Here is a 14481-nt window from a genome sequence, read left to right as displayed (position 1 = left end):
CCCCTAATTTCTTACCCTTTAGGAAACCTGTCCTACGTGAAAGAGAACTTGGAGATCTCTAGGAAGACAGCTGCCCAGCGCACACAGACTCCGGAGAACACGTTCACTGGGAGCAGAAGCTCCTGACAGTTCAGAATCTTGCTCAGCCCTGTCTCCAACCCTGGGGGTGCAGTTCTGCACCCCGACAGTAGATTCAAAGCAACAAGGTCACAGAGTGATGGTGAAGACGAAGATATAGGTATTTCAATTCTCTCGTTCTATGTGAGTCCTTGGAGTTTGGGCTTGTGCTTAAAACTGAAAACAGTCAAACAGTGTGACCGTGAAGGGGGCGGCTGTTTTTATTTGGTAAGTGCAAACTTTAGTTCATACGTGAAAACTATTTGTCTCATCTCATGATTATTACTGAAAATAATCCTGTTGTGCAAAAGAGCGGGGTGCTCAGCAACGATCCACTCTGGGTATAGAGCACCGTAGGCGTGGCTCGGACTAAAACATAAGCATAAGCATGGATAGACAAACAAATGTATCTGCTTCCCTCTAGGCCTGGGGACACTGCCTCCCCCGCCCTGCCCTCCTCCTCCAGCCAGAACCACTGAGACCTAGCATGCATTTCCATCTTCATCCTCCATCATCGACTCCTTCCCCAGGACTGCAGCCGGGAGGGAGGCTCCCCCCTCAGCAAGTCACTCAGTCTGACCCTATATCAGGTCACTCTTCTTCCTCACCCACCGCCCATTCTGGAACCCAATGCCCTCGCTTTGAGGTTTGGGGTACTGGTGGAGATTATGGGGGCCAAAGCCTTCCCCAGCCCCTGCTCGGCAGCCCCTGTTATTTTCTTACCAAATTCTATAGTCCAAGCCCTTGTCCTCACACCCCTTACCCAAAGCAGCTGGAGCATTGGAGATGCCCCCAGAAACTGGGGGATTTGGATTTGGGTGTCCTGCTCCCCCACGTACAACACCACTCCCCACCTCCCTCAGCTCCAGCCACACCTTGGCTCCCAGAATAGGCACGTTATCATGCTCACTCCTGCCTTCGTACCATACGTGCTGCTCCCTCTGCCTGCAACATTCTGCCTTCTCTTACCCCGTCTGTCTGTGGCTCTCTGTAAAGACACCTCCTCCAGAAAGCTGTCCCTCACCTTCCGTCTGAACAAGGACCCCACCCCAGTATGCCCAGGAATTCCACCTGTTTCCCCACTGTCATCTCCCACTCTGGGCTTTGTCCCAAGGTCACTGTTGTGTCTCCAGCTCTTACAGAGGGGGCCTCAGAGATGGCCAAATTAAACGAAATGGATTTGGTTCTTCCAGATCATCTGGCTGGGCCCGGCAAGTGCCAGCACATAGTAGGTCCAACCTGCACGGGCTCATCCACCGTGGGCCACCTTCCAGAGCCCAAGCAAGCAGGCCGGAGGGAGGCCCCTTGGTGCCAAAAGCAAACAGGCCGCCCGGGGAAATTTTGCTGTGGGTCACACCCGCCTCTGGGTGGCTGCCAATCTTGCTGCCAGAAACCACAGGCCCAGCTGAAACTGCCCAGAGTCCGGGCCACGGGGCTTCGGAGGACTTGGGTCAGTGCTGCAAAGGGGGTGCCTGCGGAGCTCTTGCTGGGTGCACAGCGCCCCGGGGCTTGGGCGGGGGTCTGGGGCAGGGCTGCAGCGGCCACAGCCGCAGCTCGGAAGGCCCCCCGGGGCTGGGAGGAGCAAGGGAGGCCCCCGCCAGCCTGTCGCAGGCTCCTGGCACTGGCTCTGGCTTTCACACGCGCACACACACGCACACACTCACACACACGCACACACTCACACTCACACTGGCAGGCCCCCTCTTGGTGGCCTCCACGGTCTCATCTTCAGGTAAATGGGCTCATCAGTGGGAGCATGAGGATGGGGAGACGAGGGGGAATGCAGAGACCAGAGTGTGTGTGTGTGTGTGTGTGCGTGTGTGCATGCGCGTGCCCGAGAGTGACCTCACAGCTGCCGGAACATAAGCACTTACAGGTCCTGCCTCCCAGGCTCAAAGCTGGCTCCGTGGAGGACACAGGGACATGAGAGACGTGCCACAGACCCACCTTCTGGCCTTCTCCCTCCTCTGCCTCCTCTCAAAGGTAAGGGGGCCCCGGGCCCCAAAACGTCTGGCCGACTTCCTCGGTGTGGTGGGGGAGGTGTGAAATCACTGCAAGGATCCCCTGGAAGAACTCCTGCAGGTCCCCGGTGTTGGGCACAGCCCAGCTTCCCTCCCCGGTGCCCAGACATTCGCCTCTGGCCAGCTCGGCTCCCTTCTCTCTGAGCCTCAGCTGCTTCCCCAGCTAAACGGCCATAATGATCATGAGGCCTTGGTGAAGATCACTGATGGCAATTCATCAGAAGTGCTCTGCACAGGACCTGGAACGTGGCAGGTGTTCCAAAGAAGAGGGCCGTGACTATTCGCGGTCCCCAGAGCCCTTCTACAGAGCTGAAGGGGCTGTCCTCATTATAAAGGGGGAGACGCAACATAAAACCTGCTTTGCCTAACTGTGAGCCAGGATTTGAATGGATGTTGGCATCTAACTGATGGGAAAGTTCTCACCACAAGGGCATTAATGCTGGTGGCCGTGAGTGACCTGCAGACCCGGGCTGAAGGGGGACGGGGAGACACCTCATGGAATAATGATCTCCTCTTATGGAACATTTTTCAAAAGGTTTGTGAAATACCTACCTTGCCTAACATATCCAACAACCTCATAAGGAATTATCCCCTGTTTTCGGGCAAGCAAGGCTCAGAGAGGGCAAGCAACTTGCCTAAAATCACACAGCAAAGAAACAGCAAAGAAACATCAGAGTAATAGAGGTGGTGGAGACAGGGATAGGCTTGGGTGTGTGGGGGGCGGGGAAGGCGCACTTCCATTTGTGCTTCTCCTGCTCCCTGTGCCTCTTCCCCTACCTGGACCAAGGCCAGAGCTGCTGAGCCCCGTCAGCAAATGCTGAGTTCCCGATGCCATGGAGATCAGCCCCACCACAAGCCATGATCTCACTGTACGTTCATGCTTCTTTGAGGAGCACGGCAGGAGCCTTTCTCTCCTGGGTCCTGAGCAGGAGTGGGGGCAAGGCTGCGAACCCTGCTGGCATCCCAATCCCACTGTTTCTTCTCCCGAAGGGGCTGTGCAAAACATGATGCCCGGGTGGGTGGCTTGGGTAGTTGGAATGGGGGACTTGGGGTTCTGGGCCCAGGCTTAAATGAAAGACCAAAAGGAAGCCGTCCGGGACTCACTGTCCACCCCTCCCTTCTTCCCTGTCCCCGGGAGCCGGGCAGCATCCTATGCAGAGTCAAGGACTTAGTCATCACCAACATGGAAAGCCACAACCATCCTCAGGGAGAAAATTCTAAGTCTTCCAGCAGCCTGTGGGCTCCTGGGCTCAGGCCTGTGAACAGGGCCAGGTGGCAGAGACCTGGAAACGGACAAAGTCACTGTGACTAAGAGCTAGCCATGACCTCATTTAATCCCTGTCACAATTTCAAGATAGGTGCTCTCCACCCCCTCTTACTGAGAAGGAAACAGCTCCCTCCCCATGAAGCAGTTAAACGGCATGTTGAAGGTCACACAGCCCATCAGTGGTACAACTTGGATTTCAACTCTTCTCTAGAATATTCCACATCCAGGACTCGACCCCCTGGTGACTGCAGCAAGGGTCTGGGGAAACCGCATGTGTTGGGGAGGCGGGGCGGGTTCGGAAGGGCCTGGAGATCCAGGGAGTCCAGCCTTGTCCCCACACTGTTTTGAGCTTCTGTTTCCTAGTCTTTCCAGTGGGCACAAAGCTGGTACCTCATCTTGCAGAATTGAATTAGCACATTACAGCTCACGGCTTGCCCGTGGCCGACGCTAGCTGCAATCATCGATATTATTAGTGGCCCCTCCAGGTGTCAGGATGCACACATCCGGCCCCGGCCGAGCTCACCCCGTAGAGAGCCCAGGGTGGGAACCCTGGTACAAAGCAGAAGGCCTGTGGCCCGGCACCCCTACTTTCGGGTGGAAGGGACCCGAGAGCCAATTCTGGTCAGGGTCCCCACTTCTCACTAACCAAGGGAGCCCAACCTCTGATTTGCAAGGGAACCCCAAAGTCCAGCTGATTACTCCTCAGGCCGATTCCATGAGAATCATTTCCAGACGTATTACACTGCAGCATTGGATTCATAAAGAGGGGCCCTGGATGCTGCTTCAGACTTCCAGGTGAGGCTGATGCTGCTATCTGGACCAGGCTTTGAGGGGCAAGGCTAGGCCATTATCTCTAGAATCTCTTTGGTATCACCCAGTCTCCGGCTTGGAATTCCTGCAGAGATGGCGACTCGCTCCCCTGTGAGGCCCTGGGCACAGAGCTGCCTACCTGCCCCACTACCTCCCAGCCTAAAGCCTCCCTTCCCCCCCAACCAGGGCTGGTTGACCAGTGTGGGGTGGCCTCTGGTGGCCAGGGTGCAAGCTGCAGGCCACTGAATGCAGGTTTGCAGGACTGGGGGGTCCTCGGGGCGGGACAAAGTAGGCACTAGGGCAAAGGGGTCATTGCCTGCTTTGGGGCCACACAGAAGTTAGGAGGTGATTCATTCCATTTTTGTAAACTGTAAGTCTTCCATCCTCCAGCTAAAACCCTCTGGTCCTCCAAGGACCCTACTGAACTGAAGATTGGTCCCTCACCAAGGGGCCTACCGGAAGCTACCGGGCTATCTTGAATTATGCCTGCCTCTGGGTCCCCACCTTCAGATGGACATATGGGGAGACCACGGCATCTGGTTCCTGGTTTGCTTGTTTCTCTGTCCTGAGTGGGGAGGAACAACCAGGACACTTGGGTCAATACCTTGACCCTGTCCCTGGGGAGTGGGTCCCTGGCTCAGGCTTTTCCCTATTACAGGATCCTTGAGGAGGAAGCGGGCTCCCAGCTCTGCAGCTAACACGCTGTGACTTTTGGCAAGACCCTTTCTCTCTCTGGAGCTCAGTTTCCCCCATCTCTCCCTGGCAGGGGCATGGGGGTTAGAACTGGAGCAGAGGTGCCAAAATCCTAGCTATGCATCAGAAGCCCCTGGACAGCCCGATAAAAAAAAAGATTCCAGGGCCCTGTCTCTGGAAGTTCTATTTGGTAAGTCCCAGGGGAGGCCTGGGAATTAGTATTTTACCAAGTTTCCGGGCTGATTTGATACGTATCCAGAAACATATTCTGTATTGTTCCAAAGATCAAAAGCATCTATGATATTGTTTGATTTATTCAGCTGTCAAGATAAATATTCACAGTCTGCATTCTAGAAAATGTACAGTACCCTGCCATTGTAATCCTTTGTTTTGTTGCTTTTGCCTTTCTGTAAGCTTCTAGAGGGCAGGATCTAAGTCATTCCTTGTAATTCCCGATGGTGATCATTACAGCTAAATGCACAGAGCATCTACTGCATGCCGGGCTGTGTGCTCAGGGTTTAACATGCATCATTTCACGTACTCCTGAAAACAATCCTCCGAGTTAAATATTACTAATGCCCCCTTTTCACAGATGAAGAAACTGAGGCTTGGAGAGCTTAAGTAACTTGCCCAAGGTCACTCAGCTAATAAGGAGCAGAGTCAGGACTGCAACTGTAGGCCAAAGTCCTTGCTCATGACCACAAGGGTCCAAGGCCAGGTCTGTGTGACCCGGGGGCCGAAGCATGGACCCCTCACTGCCCACCTGGAATGACCGAGTGACATGCTCTGTCTCTGCAGGTGTGTGCCCAGCTGTGCCCGACACCGTGTGCCTGCCCCTGGCCACCACCCCGATGCCCACTGGGGGTGCCCCTGGTGTTGGACGGCTGCAGCTGCTGTCAGGTGTGCGCACGGCGGCTGGGGGAGCCCTGCGACCATCTCCACGTCTGCGACCCCAGCCAGGGCCTGGTCTGCCAGCCCAGGGCGGGCCCTGGTGGCCGAGGGGCCGTGTGCCTCTGTAAGCAGGTTTGCGGGACCGATGGTGGGTGTGTTTGCGAGCGAGGGTCAAGGCTGAGGGGTCCTGAGTCAAAGAGAAGCTCTTCTCTCTCTACCTCCTCACTGTAGGTACACCATCCATTCCAGCCAAATCTGGTGACGCACGTTTCCCGAGGCCCTCCCTCTGCTCCTCCCCTCTTGTCTTTGCTCCGACTATGCCCCCCACCTGAACAGCAGCCCCCCACTCCTACCTGTCCAAATTACAACCAATTATCAAAGCCAAGCTCAAACACTTCTCCCCTGAGAAGACCTCCCAGATTCCTCAAACCAGGAATCACTATCCTTTCTCAGGACCTTCACAACACTTCTGAGAAAATAGAAGTGCAACCATTTATTTAGGGAGGGCATAGAGTAATCCGTCTCAGGCAGTATGCTGAAACTTACCACACGATCCTTGCATAAATCACATAATCCTCACAAGGATCCTCTGAGGTAAGTCCTTTCAGACTCACAGATGAGCAAACTGAGGCTCGGTAATATTAATGGGCATGATTACTGTTACACAGCTTGGGACCAGGTCACACAGGTTCTGAAGCAACATTTCGTTCTGTCTTCCTCCTGGATTGGGAGCCCTTGGACCAGAGTTTGGATCCTGAGTTTGTCATTTACTAGTGACCTTGATCGTGTTACATCTCCCACCATTCCAAGCCTTGGTGCCCTCTGATGCTTTAGATCAGAGTTTCTCAACTCTGCTTTTTGGGCCAGATAATTCTTTGGTATCATTCTTTACTGGGGAGGGCGGACTGTCCTGTACTTGGTAGGACCTTCAGCAGCATCCCTGGCCTCTACTCACTGGATGGCACTAGCATGTCCCTCACCCACGAGTCGTGACAATCTGTCTTAGACAAATGTCCCCTGGGAAACAAAATCATCTCCAACAGAGAACCACTACTTTAAAGAAACACAAAAACGTGAGGGTGTTCTTTTTTTTTTTTTTTAAATAAGTCTTGTAGAGCAATCTACGTCTTTCATCTATTTGCATGTATCACTTTAAAAAAAGAACAAGAGAGATAAGGGCTCATGAATCACTGATAATGAGTCCACTTATAGCAAAAAACAAGGTTAAAAAAAAACCAACAAGACTAATAGACATAAAGTTATCAATACTAAATCCTTGTTAAATGCTTTTTTTTTTTAAATCAGGGGAGTGTAATCATGAGAAAATAGTGATTTGTTTTATGAACTCATAGATGATTGCTAATAAAAATGTATCTAGGGAAAAAATGAGATAAGTAACTCTTATCTTCCCAGGCTGTTGTTTCAACGAGCCAGGACACATACAAAGCATTTGGCTGAACTTTATTTATCGAACACTTGCATAGCACTTAACCATGTGCCAGGCACTCACAAATATCACCTCATTTAATCTCACAACAACCATATGAGGTTGGTACTAATGTCATCAGCATTTTATAAATGGAAAAAAAAAAAAGGAGGCACAGAGAGGTTAGGCAATTTGCCCAAGGTCACACAGCTCATAAGTGGCTGAGCTGGGATTTGAACTGAGGGAGCTGGCTCCACAATCTTCATTTCCATCACTCTACTGCCTGACACTCAGCATATGATGAGTTCATATTGGCTGTTACTGTCACTAAGTTTATTAGGGGGCTTTTCTTATTCCATCTTGATTCAGACTTCAGACAGCTGGAGGTCAAAAATGTACCTGGTCTTTGCTTCTTCCTACAACTCCCAGCCCAGGTCATGCAACATAGTGGGTGCTCACGAGCCAGATCTGGAGGCTGGTGAACCCCACAGGTGAGACCTCACAGAGGCGGAGTCTAGGTCTTAGCTCTGGAGGGAATATGCTGCCCCAAACTCTCCTCTCAATTCCTAATTGGGTGGACCTCTGACAGTGCACTCCAAGCTGTGTGTGTGTCCTCCATAAGCTCCTGAACCCCCACACCCCGAGCGTGCAGCCTCCCCAGCTCAGCCAAGCGCATCTCCACCCTCCCTGTGGCTTGAGTTCAAAACCACAGTCATTCTTGACATCTCTTGTTTTGCATACCCCAATACTGCCCACCAGCGAAGTCTTCACAATATTCTAGAACCTGAAATTCTAGTCCCTCCTCAGTCCATCCACTGCTACCAGCCTGGTCTGAGCCTTGTCATCACACACTAGATGTTGCAGCAGCCCCATAACAGTCTTCCCACTTCTGTCCTTTGCCTCCTACTCTGTTCCCAACACAGCAGCAACAGGGGCCCTTTCAATACATACATCAGATAACATCCCTCCTCCTCCTCAAGGCCTCCAACAGCTTCCCACCACCTCCGAGTAAAAGCCAGTCCTCTCAGTGGCTACAAGGCCCTGCAGGGTCCTGCTCCTGTTTTCTCTCTGACCCTGCCTAACTCCCTCTCTCCCTCCTGCTCTCTGCTTCAGCCATGCTGGCCTATTTTGTGCCTTAAATACCCGAGGGGGCTCCCACCCCAGGGCCTTTGCTCTGGCTGTTTGCTCTACCAGTGTTCTTTCCCCCCAGATATCTGCATGGCAAGCTCTGCATCTCCTTCTCATCTTTCTCAAAAATCACCTTCTCGGGGCGGCCTTCCCTGATCACCGTATTCAACATCCCTCTCTTGAACCCTGCCCTCCATTATTTTTCTAGCTCTAATCACCATTGGACATCATAGACTTTACTTGTTTATAGTGTTTATTTCCACTAGAGCGAAAGTTCCAATGAGGGCAGGATTTTTGCCTGTTTTAGTCATTGCTGTATCTATCATGAATCCCTAGAACAGTGCCTGGCACATAGTAGGCCCCTAGTAAATAAAGACCGAATAAATGAATGATAGTAAGAGCTCTGGAGAGCCTAGCAGTAACAGGTACCATTCAGGGAGCGTGTCCTGTGGGCACGCCCTTTACACACGTGATTTCTTTTTACCCTTAATAATGAGGTAGGTCCTATTATTAAACTGATTTTGCAGACGCAGGAACAGGGGTTCAGAGGGGTGAAATCACCTGCCTAAGTTCACACAGTGTGCAAGTGGCTAAAGGTGGAAAAAAAAATCCTCTGTTGTTCCTTCTACAAGGGACTCTCGGAGGGAAAGAGGGACGCAGAGATCACCAGATGACTAGACTGGGCTCTGAAGTTATTTGAGGGAGGTTGCTGGAAAGGGGGCATTGGAAGGACCTGGAAGAGGAAGTAGGATTTCGGCAACTATATGTGTATATGGTTGGCGGGGGAGAGGGGGTGGCGGATTGAAGAGTGAGTACGTTTGGAGGCGCCTCCTGGTGTTTGGGACCACGCACAAAGGTGCACACAGACCCCAGGGCAGGGGTGGGGGTGGCCGCCCAGGGATCATCAGCCCCACCCCTAGCCAGCCCTGAGCTAGAGGACCAGGAGAGGAGCCAGGAAACCTTGCTAAAATTATCACCCCTCCAGCGGACTTTCCGAAACAATCCCTCTGTTTACCAGGCCCTCCCAGAGACCAGGAAGCCCCAGGGCTGTGGCCCCAGGAGTCTGCTGGGAGACCCCTCAGGATTAAGGTGCAGCTGCCCCTAGTTTCCAGGAAACTAGGGGCCACGTGATCCAGGCCAAAGGTCAGGGATTTGGCATCAGAGGGCTGTGGCCTGGAAGGAGCAGGGAGAGGGCTGGCTCTGGTTCTGTCCTCCCCCGAGGAACAAGCATCCCCCACTCCAGCTCACAGAGCATCTGCTGTGCTCCAGGCTTGCGGAGAAATGCTTTAACACTAGTTCCTTTAATCCCCCAGTGGCCCTGGGAGCCAGGTCCGGTGGCTCAGAGAGGTGCAGTGACCTGCCCCCAAGCCCCACAGTTAGCAAGTGGGAACAGGGGCTGGCGCCCACATCTGTGCGGGTCCCAAATTTCTGCATGGGTATGAGCCTGTTGGAGGTTTTTCTCTGAAGACCTAGGAAAACCTGCCTTCAGGCAAATCTTTCCAGACCCAACTGAACTGCCCTCCCCCCCTCCTCGCCCAGAGCCTCCATGGACACACAGACCCTCAGGAAATGCCCTTTGAAAGAATGCCTCGTGCAAGGCCCAGCACAGAAGAGACATTGATGAAAGAGGTTCCGAGGACCTCCAAAAGAGGTCCTCCTTGCTCTGCCCTTCCCCAGGCAACTCACCCAGGCCTCTCCACGGCTTTTCATTCTGTGTTGCAGACGGTGACTTTCACATCTGTCCCCTGCCTGGCCCTCCGTCTCTCAAGACAAGGACTGTGTCTTAGTCCTGTCTAGGAGCTGAGCGGTCGGCACCCTGGAGGGGCACACTATGTATCTCTGGAACTATAAGAAATCAGAACCTCTTTCATCAATGTCTCTTCTGTGCTGGGCCTTGCACGAGGCATTCTTTCAAAGGGCATTTCCTGAGGGTCTGTGTGTCCATCCATGCTCTGGGCCAGCACGGGGGGAGGGGGAGCGGAGTGGGGGAGGGTGCCAGCCTGAACACTCTCAGCCCCAGCCCTCAAGGAGTGCTTGTCCAGTGGAGGAAGTGGGAATAACACCCGTATCTTAAGGGCTTCGTTTGAAGAGTGTTTCTTGAGCACCTACTCTATGCCTAGCACGGGGCTAAATGTTACGGACTTATCATCTGTACCTGAAGGTAACCAGCTGTTCTCATCAACGTTATTGTTAAGGCAACTCAGAGAAGTTAAGCAACTTATCCAAAGTCACAAAGCCAGCAAGTTAAGCCCAGGCCTGACAGTGATGACCACAACATAGCAGATGCACAATGAAAGTGTGTTGCATGAACTTTCGGTGTGTATATAAGTTATATATTATTAATATATAGTAATTAATTATATTAATAGTAACAACAGAGCAGCTGGGATCTATTGAAGGTCTCTTATGTTGGATTCATTACATACATCATTTTATCTAGTCTCTACCACAATCCTGTGAAATAAGTGCCCGTTATAAAACCCATTTTGCAGATAAGGAAACTGAGGCAAGAAGAAGTGAAGTCGCTTGGCCAAACTGCATAGCTAATAAAGAGCAGAGTGGGGGCTCCAAGTAGGCCCGTGTCCCCACAGCCCCTGTGCCAGGATGCGGTATGCCACGCTGTCTTCCCGCGCGCGCCCAGGCAGGTCGGCAGTGGGGACCGGCCAGAGCCCCCCGGCAGTGCGCAGACGCTTAGGGGCCCTAGTCCCCAGCAGGATCGGGGCCAGCTCTGCAGGGAGACCGGGTGGAGGATGTGGCTGACACGGTCTTGCCCAGGGAAAAGTTGGGGGTCAAGGATGGGGGTCCGGTTTCTCCTCTGCAGGGGGAGAGGATGATGGGAGCTGCGAGGTGAACGGCCGCCTGTACCGGGATGGGGAGACCTTCCAGCCCCACTGCAGGATTCTCTGCCACTGTCAGGACGGCGGCTTCACCTGTGTGCCCCTGTGCACTGAGGACGTTCGGCTGCCCAGCTGGGACTGCCCGCACCCCAGGAGGGTTGAGGTCCCTGGCAAGTGCTGCCCTGAGTGGCTGTGCGACCAGCGAGGGGAGCTGGGGGTCCAGCCCCTCCCAGCCCAAGGTGCGTGCAGGGGGCGGGGCAGGGGCGGGGCTTCTCAGGAGCCGGGACCTGTCAAAGCCCCTGGGGGCGGGGAGGGGGCGTGGCTTCCAGGAGCCGGGACCTGTCAAAGCCCCTGGGGGCGGGGGCGGGGGAGTGGCGGGGGCGGGGCTTCTCCGGAGCCGGGGACCTGTCAAAGCACAGGTTTCCCTGACCGCAGCTGGGAGGGGCTGGTGGCTGAGGAGACTAGGAAAGCCGAGTGGGGCGTCACAAGACCTCTTTAAAACTGACAAAACAAGTAAATAATTTTAAATCATAAAAAATAGAAACTAAAAATTGGTAGCGGAGAGGGGAAGGGAAAGGAGGGCTAGGATACTTGAATCAAATGCTCATATTTCATAGCAGAGGTGTACTATTATGACATATACTATTATTGTATTTATAATATATTGATATGTATTAGTAATACATTTATATCATTTAATATTACATAATATTATTAATATGTAGTTATTTGGGCTTATCCAAAGAAGAACCAGGCGAGGGGGTTGCCTCTGAGATGTGGGTTTAGGGGTGGGCAGGGAGGAAAGGTGGAGGAAAGATAGTTACCTCTTGCTATAAATTCTTTAGTTTTAGAGAATTTGTTATGGTTACATCACTGGGTTATTATAATTATAGGAACATGGTCTTTTTAAAGAAAGGCATCTGAAAAGAAGGCATTGGGCCATGGATGACGGTGCCACCTGAGAGTAGAGCATGGTGGGTTCAGCATGGAGTCTGCCCAGGGTTCTAAGCCCAGCTTTGCTATTTCCTAACTGTGTGACTCTGAGAAAGTTGCTTAACTTCTCTGTGCCTCAGTTCCTCCAACTGTGAGATGAGAGTAAGGGCATCCACCTTGCAGAGTTGTTGTGACAACTGGATGAGTAAATCCAAGGAAAGCAGTTACAGCAGTGCCTCGCACACAGCCCTCTATCCATGGTAGCTGTCATTATCCCTACGATGGAATGGGACACATCCACTTAAATACATAGGAGAATGCCAGTGAGCATCTTACGTATAAAAAAGCAGGATAGGACACTGTAGATGCGAATCTGATCTCCATCATGTGTGTCCGTGTGTGTGTGCAGACAGCCTGCACACAGGAGCATATCACGCAGGCTTTCTCAACCTCGGCACCAGTGACACTTGGACTGGGTGATGCTCTCGTATGGGAGCTGCCCTGTGCACTGTAGGGTGTTGAGCAGCATCCCTGCTGGACTCCAGTAGCCCCACTCCCCGTCGTGACCACCAAGATGTCTCTGGACATCACCAAATGTCCCTGCAGGAGGGCAAAGTCACCCCCAGTTGAGAACCATTTGGTTAATAAGGACCAGAAGAAAGGACACCACAATAGTAAGAGAGCAGAATGAGATGTCAGGAGGAGGAGAAGCTAGCTGGTGCTGAACCCCCCATCTTGTTCCAGGTACAGCCTCAGAAACTCTGGCAGCTTTGCCACCGGGTGCCAGCACCTCTACACACAGGCCACAGCCTCCTTCCTGGAAGATGCCATGGGGTGCAGCAATGAGAAAGCCGCCACGTACTGGGGGACCATCACGGCCAGCACCATCCTAGTTGCCTAGTAACCGACACAAACGAGGTGCTTACAGCACAGTGCTCAGCATGCCCCCTCTATTATTTTATTCAGCCCTAACAATCGCCCATTAGAAAGCTTACATAGGAAGAAACTGAGGTCCAGAGAGGTTATGCAACATGACCAAGATGGCACCACCAGCAGCTGGCTTGACCTGGCTGCCGAGCCCTGACCTCACAGTGCTGACCTCTCTTTCTTCCCCCCCAGGACCCCGGTTTTCTGGCCTTGTCGCTCCCCCACCCCCTGGAGCCCCTTGCCCAGAGTGGAGCACGGCCTGGGGCCCCTGCTCAACCACCTGTGGGCTGGGCGTGGCCACTCGGGTGTCCAACCAGAACCGCCTCTGCCGACTGGAGACCCAGCGCCGCCTGTGCCTGCCTGGGCCCTGTCCACTTGCCAGGGGCCGCAGCCCATGGAACAGGGCCTTTTAGAGCAGGCCTGGGAATCTGGAGGTTCCGTGCCCGCCCTCCCCAGCAGGCAAGCCAGTGCTTGGGCCCTGAGCAGAAGGCAGATGGCCCCTCCCCGCCCCCTTGGCTGGGGCAACGTCATCCAGGCCCCGGAGGACAAGAATGTTCACAAGTCATCTGGTCCACCTGGACCCTGAGATAGAGCCGGGATGTCTGCCCCAGTCCCCCTTCCTCTACCTCACAGCCTAGGCTGGCCAAGGTTTCCAGTGTCTTCTGGTCCATTCCCAGCCTCCACACAGCCTTTATCAAACATGTGCATAGGCAAGCTTTCCAGCAGATAGGGCAACCAGCTGTCCCTTAATCATTAGGCCGAGGCAGGTGCTGGGCTGGACTGGCTATTTTTCTGGGGGTGTGGTGAAGAGGGGCACACAGATATTCTGAATCTCTTGCTTCCTTTCCTGGAGTGACATAAAAACGTCCCCGAATACATGCCTGTGCAAGCGCTTGTAGGTCCGGCTTATGCTGTCTGAGAAAGCCTGCCCCATCCAGGGCAGAATTCAGAGGCTGTGTGCTTTGTGAAAATCACAAGGTGAAATCACACTGTCTTGAAGAAAGTCAGAAAACAGGCCTGAGAGTGATCCCTTAAACCCAACTTGTATTATTAAGAATGAACCTTTCTCAGGCACCTGCAATGTGCCAGGCGCTGAGCTAGACTCTTTATATATAGGTTGGTGCTTTGCAACATTTAAGACCAGAGAAAAGTAGGGGAGAATGAAGGATAGCCCCTGGGGACTGGGGAACATGGCCTGAAATAAATCAACCCAAGCGTGAAATTCTGTCTGGAGTCTCATGTCTTATTGTTTTGTTTTTTTTAAACCCACATAAAAACTTTCCATCCTCCTCTGTGATCTACATGTTATGTTTAAAAATAAAAACTGTGTTTTCATCAGACTCCAACTAGGAAATTGGAGAACACTCTCAGTATTTAAACACGGATTTCTTCTTATTAAACTAATTTGATTGAGGCACGGTTTACACACAG

General features: G+C 52.7%; 1 protein-coding gene across 2 annotated transcripts; it reads left to right on the top strand.

The window, feature by feature from the left end:
* Positions 1–1512: 1512 nt before the first annotated feature.
* Positions 1513–14251, top strand: CCN5 (cellular communication network factor 5). 2 transcript variants are annotated; one of them, XM_032419787.1, is made up of 5 exons: positions 1513–1567; positions 2008–2100; positions 5707–5923; positions 11175–11429; positions 13243–14251. In XM_032419787.1, exons 2-5 carry the CDS (start codon positions 2041–2043, stop codon positions 13461–13463), a joined length of 753 nt encoding a protein of 250 aa, XP_032275678.1. In that variant the 5' UTR covers positions 1513–1567; positions 2008–2040; the 3' UTR covers positions 13464–14251. The 2 variants fall into 2 exon arrangements, with proteins under 2 accessions (XP_032275678.1, XP_032275677.1); XM_032419786.1 differs by lacking the exon at positions 1513–1567 and adding an exon at positions 1599–1849.
* Positions 14252–14481: the final 230 nt, after the last annotated feature.

Source organism: Phoca vitulina, unplaced genomic scaffold, assembly GCF_004348235.1.
Source record: "Phoca vitulina isolate PV1807 unplaced genomic scaffold, GSC_HSeal_1.0 scaffold22, whole genome shotgun sequence".
Lineage (NCBI taxonomy): Eukaryota > Metazoa > Chordata > Mammalia > Carnivora > Phocidae > Phoca > Phoca vitulina.
This window is presented reverse-complemented; position numbering and strand designations above follow the sequence as displayed.

Bases quoted from the DNA above. Each gene is read 5' to 3' on its own strand.
- CCN5 (XM_032419787.1), top strand. From the start codon at position 2,041: ATGAGAGACGTGCCACAGACCCACCTTCTGGCCTTCTCCCTCCTCTGC. The intron at 2,101-5,706 runs GTAAGGGGGCCC...CTGTCTCTGCAG, and splicing joins TCCTCTGCCTCCTCTCAAAG to GTGTGTGCCCAGCTGTGCCC. The intron at 11,430-13,242 runs GTGCGTGCAGGG...CTTCCCCCCCAG, and splicing joins CCAGCCCCTCCCAGCCCAAG to GACCCCGGTTTTCTGGCCTT.